General features: G+C 39.7%; 2 protein-coding genes across 5 annotated transcripts in view; one reads left to right on the forward strand and one right to left on the reverse strand.

The window, feature by feature from the left end:
- Positions 1–11,056, forward strand: part of CMSS1 (cms1 ribosomal small subunit homolog) — a 384,507-nt gene that overhangs the window by 110,198 nt on the left and 263,253 nt on the right. The gene's annotated exons all lie outside the window — the stretch shown is intronic.
- FILIP1L (filamin A interacting protein 1 like) overlaps positions 1–11,056 on the reverse strand; it is a 301,991-nt gene that overhangs the window by 91,390 nt on the left and 199,545 nt on the right. For both annotated transcript variants that reach the window (XM_037730583.1, XM_017506328.2), the window contains exon 4: positions 7,119–7,297. In XM_037730583.1, coding sequence (XP_037586511.1) covers positions 7,119–7,297 — 179 coding nt within the window. The remainder of the gene's footprint in view (positions 1–7,118; positions 7,298–11,056) is intronic.

An 11,056-nucleotide genomic window follows, 5' to 3' on the forward strand; every position in this document is an offset into this window, starting at 1 on the left:
AGGTCTTTTCTAGCTTAAATTCTTGGCTTCTAGATTTCTATAATTTTTGATAGTTATCTGATAGGTTGATTCATGGTGGTGGTATTAACAGGAATAGAAAGGTTGTGAGTGGACTTGGATTTGCAAAGATGATATTAGGTTCAGTTTCAAATATGTGGAGGCAGTAGGATACACTGAAATCTAGATGTCCTTTAAGAATGCACATACAGATTTAGATTTAAAGTTGGTGGTTGTCACTGTCATTCTCACTGACCTCTTTTGGTAGTGGAGTTAGAATCCTAGGCTTGAGATAAAAGTTACTTGTTGATAACAATCACATAATCACAAATTTTTAGGTGTGAAAGAGACACAGTAATCATATAGCCTGCCCTTGTTTTATATGCCAGAAACCTAAAGATTTGAGGAATGGAATTTGCCAAAAGTTATACATAGCTACAGATTGGGTCTGCAGATCAGACGCCCCTTATCGCTAAGCTCCTGGTTCATCCCTCACTAGGCTTGTTAATGTTTTCTTTTTAGCATTCATTATATTCTTTTGTAAGCAATAAATTCACTATCATATACATTCAAATACACATTCGAAATTATTTGTAAAATTTTGTTTAGAAAAAATAAATTTCTGGAAAGGAAAAGCAATGAAATAGTATTGTCACTCTATCTGAATTTTGAACTTTAAAGTTAAAAGGCATCGTATGGAAACCACTGAATCGTGCAGTTGTAAGAGTATGGTTTTGTGACATCTGTTGAAAGTTAAGTAATGGTGTACGGTCCTAAATGGTTTTTTAGTATCCACGTGAAGTCATCAATCTCTCTGCATCCCTTTTCAGATCCTGTGTTGAGTCTAGCATGTATGAACACAAGGCCGATCATGTTGTAATTCTTTATAGAATTACAATAACAAAATATGTGTTTGTGGTGGATCTCCATTTTGTTTTGGCAATGAGCTAGATGTCCATGACGAAGGTGAAATGGAGATCTGGTATCCATTTCAATACTTACAAGACATAGTCTTGAGAATATGTAACACAAATAGCTCCTTGCCAGAAAAAGCGAAAGGAAAGGATTGCATTTGAGTACAATGTATTCTACAACAATAGTTTAGTGTGTATGAAATTTAAAACTGCTGGCTTTCAAAATATTTTTTTAAGTAGACTTTATTTTTTTTAAAGCTTTATACCCACTGTGTATTGCTTTGTGGGATATCCTTAAAAGCTGAGATTTAAGACCAAAGAAACTGAAAATTCTAATGGCACGATATTGAATTCTCTAGTAAAGTAGTTTAATGTGTTTGTTGATTTCTCCTGAATGTTCTGTCTTCATGAGCATTAATGTTATTACATTATTTTACAATAGTGGTATCTTTTTTTCTACCCATCATGAACTCATAATGCCTTAGAAGAATCAGTATCAGGTCTTAAAGCCTGCAGTGGTGTCTTTGTTTTACACAATGAACAAATATTCATGATTGTATGTAGGTGAAAGCCACATCTACCTTCTTCGCCCAGTATCTAGTATGGGACCTGGCTTGCAGTAGGCATATATAAGTAATCCGTTGTTGTTTTTCTTTTGTTTTGTTTCGGTGAATGGGTGGCAAGCAGCACTAGCTCCAAACTAATGAGTTGCACCGAAAAGTTAGTTAAATTAACTCATTCAAGGGAGTATCCAAATCCTCTAGAAAGAGCTTTTGATGTTTTTGACAGAAACCTTTAAAAGTGGTCTGATATACTCAGTTAACGTACGACGGTCAAACATGGCTCAAGCAGTGTTTTAGTCACCTTGTCTGATGGCAGTGTGGAAAAATAGGCCTGTCATAATAGAAAAGGATGGATGGTGAAAATACTTGTTTATAGTTGTTTCAGCCAAGAGAGCTGGAAGTGCTTTGTTCTTCATTAAAACTTAACAGCAAACAACTTCCCCAGGATGTGGTCAAGGCAACAACTACCTGAAGCTGGACCCCTGGTGACTTTCCTCCAAAGGGCCCTATGGTCTCTGCAACACCATTCTATCGAGTCAAATGTGGACAGAAAGGAAACAAGAGATTAGTTCTACCTTGACTCCTTTCTTTGTGGCTTCTGAGAAGCTACCATTTGAACTTCTGATTGACAAAAATGAATTGTCAGTGCTAACCTACTTGGCCAAGATTTTATGAAAAGTAATTTAAGGCTTTGACAAAATCCATGGTTGAACCCACAGTGTTATACAGAGTTGCCATAACAATATTTGTTTCCTTGTTGAGTTGTTATTTCAAGACCAGAAATGCGGTAACATATGATGTTAGCATACATAATTTGTTTTAGTATCCTAAGAAAGAATGCATGGTTTCAAAAAAAAAAAGCAACTTTTTTTTCCCCTTCAGAGCCTTTTCCTCCATTGAAACTGAAAAAGAAAAAAAAATATGCAAGGTTTTTTGAAAGTACAGATAAAATTGGCATTTCACTTATGGGAAAATTTTACAAAATTACACTGACTAAAAGTGACTTTTGTTTTGGCTTTCCTGTGAAGCCATACAGAAAGGCCAAAAATTATTGGCATTGCTTTTGTGTAAAAAACCTTTTACATAGACTCCACTTGTAATTCAGCCAAGTACATAATTCAGGTCATTGGTGACACACGTATCCACATGTTGGAGCTGGTCAGTGAATAGAAGGTCGTCATGAAACGTGGATAGACTATTACCATATGGACAGACCAAACCATACAGATTACAGCTAAGGAAACTTTGCATTAAAGTGCTTGGGAACAGGCTTTCCTGAGCTGATCCCTGCCCCCACCCGCCCTCAGTGGGAAAGCCAATTGCTTACTGATTACGACAGCGACATCACTTGGCAAACATTTTGGCCTGAACTCAATGTGTGACATCAGTCTCCTTTAGGGTTTTCCACATAAAACAAATCCTCCAAAGAAAACACAGAAATTGAGCCTTAATTTGAAATCCATTATTACATCCTCTGAGGTCTCATTAACTACCTCAATCATGTATTTCTTAATTTTTGTTTTATTTCCAGGTAGATACAACCCAAAACTTAAAATATGAGCCCTAAACCTTTACCGTGTTTATTTCAGAGCTTCAACCAGATAGTCCTCTGTATCTGTCTTCACCCAACCTTCCCTCTTACTGGGTTATGATATCTTTGTTTCACTGCTGGGAGGGTTCCTAGTTTGGGAGTGGTTTACATCACTTTGAGGAAGGAAGTAAACATTATTCTTTGACCCTTTAGGATAAGTTAGTCGCACTTTCCTGCAAGGCAGCTGTGTGCTTGAGAGAAAGCACTGTCAGTAAGTTGGAAGGATTCAGTGATGGTATGTTTTGCTACCATACCATCAAGGCACACTACGGGTATTTCACACTCCTGTGTGTAAGCACCTCCTCTGAGTGTACTTACCTGAAGTCATTATTTCCCCCACTTCCTGTTTTGTTAGGTGGTATTCATTTAATACCACTTTGATGCACATGGCCTTAAAACAGCAGAAATCAGTTATGCCTCATGAGGCCTGCAGTCTCCCAGCAAGAGGCAGGAAAGCAGGAAGGGTGGACGCGAATGGGCGGGCAGTACCAAGATACAGGAATTGTAATGTTGTCCAGGCAAAGCAAGGGAAGTCACTTACATATCAAGTAAGTTAAGAATAGGTTTAACAGGCCGGGCGCGGTGGCTCAAGCCTGTAATCCCAGCACTTTGGGAGGCCGAGGCGGGTGGATCACGAGGTCAAGAGATCGAGGCCATCCTGGTCAACATGGTGAAACCCCGTCTCTACTAAAAATACAAAAAACATTAGCTGGGCATGGTGGCGTGTGCCTGTAATCCCAGCTACTCAGGAGGTTGAGGCAGGAGAATTGCCTGAACCCAGGAGGCGGAGGTTGCGGTGAGCCGAGATCGCGCCATTGCACTCCAGCCTGGGTAACAAGAGCGAAACTCCGTCTCAAAAAAAAAAAAAAAAAAAGAATAGGTTTAATATTGTCACACTCACACAACTCCATCTGGAAGCTGTTTCTTGGCATATAGAAAGAGATGAATATTCTCATATCTCTGGAATGGCTAAACAGGGAGTGATAGACACTTTTTCCTACTTCTTGTTAATGGCATGTTCACTTTATTCTTCAAGGCAAAAAATCCTATAAAGGAAATTTTGTATCCTATAAAGCTGAAATAAAGATCTCTTACATTCTTTCTCTTAAATTCATTTTGTATATTTAGAAATACTATTCTTGATACATTGATTCAGTGGTATATACTTTACATTTTTTTCCACACTTTTTCTTTTCCTCCAGCCCATGGCCTTTATTCTCACTGATCTTTTTTTTCCCATTTCTCAGTGTTGCTCCTCCTTGCTCTCTTGATTTAAATAATCTTTGCCTTCTGCCTCCCAATATTCCAGAGTAACTTCAGGATAGCCCTCCCCAGCCTTCCTCCAGAAGATAGGACAGATACACAGTGAATATCAGAACTCTCCTCCAATAGCCTTTCACATTCCCATCATAAATCTGTATCATCTTGCCTTTTTATTAATGTGGTAAGCCCCCCGGGCAGGGACAGCCTGCACCTCTTTGATCTATGGCAGGCAACACTCTGACCGTGGTCAGTAAATGTTCATAATAATGAAAGATGAAAGAAAGTGTCTGTGTTCAGCAAGTTAGTGCCAAGTAAGTATGGAAGCCAAATGAGGCCACTAGCGCCAAACCACAGGGGTTCAAAATAATGTTTAATATAAGATTGTCTCATTGAATAACAAATCTTATATTGTAATGTCTGAGTCCAATCTTCCTTTGGTGCCAGATTTCTTGTGCTCCTTTAATCTGCCCCTGCAGATATTTCAGAGATCGTGAGGAGCAAGTTAATAAGACCTTTCTTCTGCCCCCTCTCTGCCATGTAGTGAAAAGTGAGCCTCCTGGAAAAAACTGAGTGAATATAAGTGCCATGGATTCTCTGGCATTCCAAACAAGTATCACCCATAAAGTGTATGGAAAAGAAATGAGAGTTTGCTATTAGCCTAGATATTGAAGTAACTAATTTAAGTTACCTAGCTGAAGTATGAATTGGAAGTAGTTGAATAAGCCAGTTGAAATTACTAGTATTTTGGAAAGGAGAGCTCACAGGCAATTATTTTTTTCTGCATTTTTTCTATGACTGTTAGAATGTAGCATCACTAGCTCTGTAACTCATAAAAGTACACATGGCAATAACAAAAGTGAGATAAATGCCCAGTAAAAATTTGACATTGCCAAGATCGGTTACTTTCCATCTTGTCAGTATTAACCCTTTTCAGGGGGTTAATTGTCCTTTAAATTTCATATGAGTGCTTATACTGTCCACGGTGGTTCAGAATAGAGGGTCAAAGTAGAATAAAATAATCTACCCTACGTATGGTTAGAAAATATTTACCAACCAAACTCTCCTTTTTTGAAGCTAAGCTTCTCAAAATACTAGTTCACATTTTAAGCTCCTACATTCTTATTTCTTATTTTGTTTTTCAAAGCATTGCCATTTGGCTTCTGCCCTTACCGCTTTATTGAAATGGCTCATTAAGTTCCTCAGAATCTTCTTCATTGCCAAATCCTGGGACATTTCATTCTTTTCTGCGTTATTTGGTGCTATTTGACTGTACACTCTTTTTTAAAAGTCTTTGCTTGCTTCATTTCATTGCCTTCTTTGTTTTCTGGTTCTTCTAAGCTTCCACCATTTTTTTTTCAGCTTCCAATTTTTGACCTCTTTTTCTTTCAGAAAACTGCCAAGCCTTGATGTAGTCTAGAGTTCCCCTTTCAACATTCCCTCTTCTCACCAGGCCAAACACGCAGTTTCAGCTGTCACTGCAGCAGATACACACCAGCCCATCCTTTTGCGGACCTACATTTCCAACCATAGGTTGACTTTATATATATTATTATTTTCCTTTTTTTTTGGGGGGGGGGGACGGAGTTTCACTCATGTTACCCAGGCTGGAGTGCAATGGCGCGATCTCGGCTCACCGCAACCTCTGCCTCCTGGCTTCAGGCAATTCTCCTGCCTCAGCCTCCTGAGTAGCTGGGATTACAGGCATGCACCACCATGCCCAGCTCATTTTTTGTATTTTTAGTAGAGACGGGGTTTCACCGTGTTGACCAGGATGGTCTCAATCTCTTGACCTCGTGATCCACCCGCCTCGGCCTCCCAAAGTGCTGGAATTACAGGCTTGAGCCACCGCGCCCGGCCCTACATTATTATTTTCGCCAGATACTGAAATATACCAAGGTACCTCATACTCAGCATGTCTAAACCAGGACTCATCTGCCACTCACCAAGTATAAACCATCCTGCCCGATCAAAATCCTACAATACAGAAAGCTGTGCCCCATTCCCAGATTGCATATGGTGGTGAATAGCCAGGAGTGCTTCTCAGTAACTCCGTTTCCCTTGCTCTGCTCTCCTGTCTCAGCAATCACTAATTCATACTGACTAAACACCATAAGTAGTTCCTGCGTACACCCCTCCTCTCCAACCTCATGGCCATTGGAACACATCCCCCCCATCTTTCTCATCTAGATATTTGCCTCCCATGTGAGCTTCCTCCACCCAGCCTAAAGCTCCGCCAGCTGTTCCTCCACCTTCCCTTAACCGTTTATTAGGAAAGCATAATAGATCATCTCATTTTCTCTTTCACAATTTTCCATTTGCTCCTTCAGGCCAATAGTATAAAGACCAGTTGCTCAAGGTGAGCCTTTCCTTTTCCCATCCTACAGCCATGGCCTGTGCTGTAGCCACGTGAAAAGCTTCAGTTCCCTCAGAATGCAGATTCTTTTCTCACTTCTGGACTAACATACTTATTTCACCCCTTGTCGTGAATATAGTTTGCGTTCTTGTTTGCCTGGGGACTAGACTCCTATTTCCTACTCTTTGCAGCCTTTACAGGGCACTCCCTTGAAGAGTTACGGGCCCCACATTTATGGTTCCACAGGCCTTATCACATCTGGTTATCCACGCATTGTACTGATAACGTCTTTAAACATATCCTTTTCCTCACCCTGGACTGTGAGATCTTTGAGAACAGAGACTGTGTCATACTCATCTTTGTATCCCTGACACCTGGTCCAGTGGCCAGCCCACAGGTTGCAGAATGGGACATTGTTTTGTCCAAAGCAGCCTTACCTTTCACATTCCTGTTCTAGTAAGCGTATGAATTCATCACTCTTCTCCATGTATTCCTTATGTTTTCTCTTTTCTTCCTCCAACTGCAGTATGGTTTGCCTATGGGATTTTTCTACCATTAAAAGCTGTCCCAGGATTCGTCTGTGAGATTCTTTATGTTTTTCCACAACTTTGTCCAACTATGAAAGAAAACACATTTATAGCCTGTTAACAAATTGTTTATAATACTGCCATCTTTCACTTGTTTACAAATGTTCCTGTTTTGATGAATTCAGGAATGTTTTTTTTTTAATCTCCTTGTTTAGTGTTTACTCTCTTGTTAATTGGTACTTTTGGGTGCATTTCAACATAAATGTAGTCTTTTTATTGTCATCAAATTTTTCTAGAGAAAATAATCTGTGCCCCTGTGGGTATCAACAGTTTCCACATAACCTCTTTCTGACACTGTTAACATCTCTCTCCTGAGAAGCTGCATTAAAGGAATGATGGGAAGTAAGAGGATCCCTGCACAGTGTTGGATTTGCATCTGCTCTAGATGATCTCTTCTGCCCCAGCCCACCCTATAATTCTCTCTACCAGTATATGCTTCTTGGATCTCTCTACCAGTGCATGCTCAAGTTTTTCATGTTTTATACATCAAGCTATTTCCATTAAAATAGATATATGGATAATCTATTATGTGTTGGTGTGTAGTGTGAATGTGACCAAATGTAAGCACTAAGTCCTTTCTGATTTTTACAGCACGAGAATGATCAACGTATGCCCGATAGAAAGGTGTCTCCCCGCCTGGACTGTGAACTCCCTGAAAGCAGGGCCTTTTTCCTTTTTTTATTTTTTTTTTAAATTCTTGGCATCTAACAGAGTGCCTTGCTTATAATAGGTGCCCAGTTTACTGATTGAAAATAAAACAAGCAAGGAAGGAGTCCAGAAATAAAGGAAGGAGTGGGGGAGACTGAGATCTTTTTTTTTTTTTCTTCACACATTTGCCTTTATTGTGAGCAGCATGTGGGGACACTTTCAGCAGTAGTTTAAAAAAATTGATTAACAAAAGTAGTGATTCAGAGAAGCTGCCCAGTTGGCACCCTTGGGAGCTTATCCATGGATGCTAAGCCACAGCAGCAGGACGGGCCTCCATAGCCTAGGAAGAGTGAGACCACCAAAGACACGGGGAGCTCTTGGCAGATATCCCAGGTGCACTTGGTGGAGGGGGAGGTGACCTCATAAACGAAGAACCAGGCAGTAAAGAACATGCCAGTGGCTGAAAGCATCACGGTCAGATGGAATTAGACAGCCAGGCTTATTGGGCTGGCTTATCACCTCCTGGCTTGAGCTCCATTTTGCCTAGCACAGGGTAAGGTGCCATCAGAAAAACATGTTGAAAAGAGCTAACTCAGGGTCTTTTGCTAGTGATAAATTAAGAGCTATTAAGAGCTTGGTTTTGAAAATACCAGACTTTTTGGATTAAATACAGGTGCAGTAACTGATAATATTGATTGGTTTTTACAGTTTGCCTTTGTCATAAAACATTTAAAATTTGTGACTCACTGTGAATTTAAAGCCAATTTAAGTTGTGTATCCTAAAAAGCAATGACTTGACTATAAACCTGAGACACAAAATGACCAAGTCATTTCAGAAAAAGAGCACCATTGAGGTGTCCCAGCATACAGAAGCCAATAAATTCTCTCTGACTTCTAAATGCTTAAATTCACAAAATACTTCATTATGCCATACAATTGTTATGAATTTTTTTTTTTAAGACGGGGTTTCACCATGTTGGTCAGGCTGGTCTTGAACGCCCGACCTCAGGTGATCCACCCGCCTTGGCCTCCAAAGTGCTTGGATGACAGGCATGAGCCACCATGCCCAGCCAATTGTTATGATTTTTAATAAATGTAGCCAGTCCTTTTGTGCAGGCTGACTGCTACATTGAACTGCCTCCTGGCAGAGGCATCTTCTGAGAGGGAAGCCATAGTGTTGGTTGTCATGAAGTTTGTCTCAAACCACGGTAGCCCTCTGAAAATTTTATCTTCAGTTGCCCAAGCATTACAGTGTATTGTAAGGAAAATTCAAATCAACTGCTTTTGGAATTTGAGAGTGAAATAGTGATAGGGTCAGCTTTAATTTACGTAGTTATTAGTTGACTTAGAAAATGCATTCAATTTAATTTGACAAAAGATTGTCATTAGAATCAGTACATGAATAATTATAGTAGGTTTTCAGTAAAGCATAAATGAATTACTAAAAAATGCTTTTCTAAATGCAAAAAAAAAAAGTATTTCCCTGGAGAGCTTGTAATTGTCAAGATATGCATATTAAACTTTATTCAACCCAAAGAAATAGAAGGTTTATTTAATCCACCCTTGCTTTCCATTGTATGGATGTATGGAATGCCACATTGTATGTGGCATTCCATACCACCTTGTATGTTGGTGGTTGTTTGTTTGTGGGGAATGGGTAGGAAGGCTAGAGGGAATCAGTGCCCTTCATTTATTCCATGACCTCCTAAAGTGGTCTCCCTTCCTCCAGCCTCACCTCCTTGCAGTGTGTCCTCACCACTGACAGCGTGACTTTTCACCAGTGGGATTACTCCACTCTCAAAAGGCCCTTCACCATCCGAACCTCCCACCACCTTAGCCCCGTCTTCACTGCATACCTTCCCACCGATCCTACCCAACTTTCAGCCACACCGGACTTCAGGCAGCTCTGAGACCTCACCCTAGTGCTCCAAGACTGCTTTTTTCAGTGCCCGGACCTGGAAACAGTTTCTTCCTCTTTCACCAAAACTTTTCCTATACATTAGCTCTTTAAAACATATTATCTAACTAAATGAATAAAATGAAATTTAAAAGCTTAATTGTACCATTGCTTAAAGTATTTTAGGATTTGCCCTAGGTTATGGTAATCATACTGAGACATTTTTATTATAGTACCTTGAAAAATCCAAAATGTTGTTATATTGTCTGTAATATATATTTTGGAAGAACTAAGAATACCTTAGGCTTTTCACTTTTTTTTTTTTTTTTTTTTTTTTTTTTTTTTTTTTTTTTTTTTTTTTTTTTTTTTTTTTTTTTTTTTTTTTTTTTTTTTTTTTTTTTTTTTTTTTTAAGGTAAGTTCTGATATAGAACCACAGGCTGGAAAGCAATATGAGGGCGAAACTGCTGTGGACTGAGTCCTTGCCTCTTCCCTCCCTCTTGACCACACCGCTGCTCCTGTCCCCAGACCCAGCCATGTTCCATCTCACAGGCCCCCACTAGTTTTTCATCTTAAGTCAGTGTTCCTGTCGTGTCATGCAACTGAGAGCAGTTTGTTCTAAGTTATTTTGCCTTAAGAATTAAATAAATCACCTCTAGTTTACCCTAGACATGACTGAGATTTTTTAGATTTTTCAAGAAGAAGATTATGAGGAAAATAAAAGGGAGGAGGGGCTGTTAACACTGTGAGATGGGAGAATGCAAAAGAATAACTTTAGCATGCAAGAGGCTTATTCTGACGTGATTAGGGTACAGTCACAGCTGGTCTCAGCGGGCGTGCTGCCCTCTCTCCCTTTGTTTTCTTCAGCCCTGTCTAGAGAATCCTAGTCAGAATTCCCCTTCACTGTTTATTTTCTGGGCATTCCCCTCTTCCTATTACTTTCTAGACCGAGGAAAAGGATACACAGTTGGGTTGTGTACATAAAATTATTTTGGCTTCAAGGAATTGCATAAACTGAGCTGAGGAGAGAGAAATCTGTAAGGGGGAAGTAGAAGAAAGAGCAGAAAATTGACAAATTATGGAGGCGGGAATGTGAGAGGTGTGTGTGTAGAGGAATCTGCTGGAGGAGTGATCAAATAAGGTTGCACATGTAAAACACGGCCAGATTATGGGGAACTTGTGATCAAATAAGGCTGCACACATAAAACACGGCCAGATTATGGGGAACTTGTGATCAAATAAGGC

The sequence above is a fragment of the Cebus imitator genome, unplaced genomic scaffold (genome assembly GCF_001604975.1).
Source record: "Cebus imitator isolate Cc_AM_T3 unplaced genomic scaffold, Cebus_imitator-1.0 Scaffold354, whole genome shotgun sequence".
NCBI lineage: Eukaryota > Metazoa > Chordata > Mammalia > Primates > Cebidae > Cebus > Cebus imitator.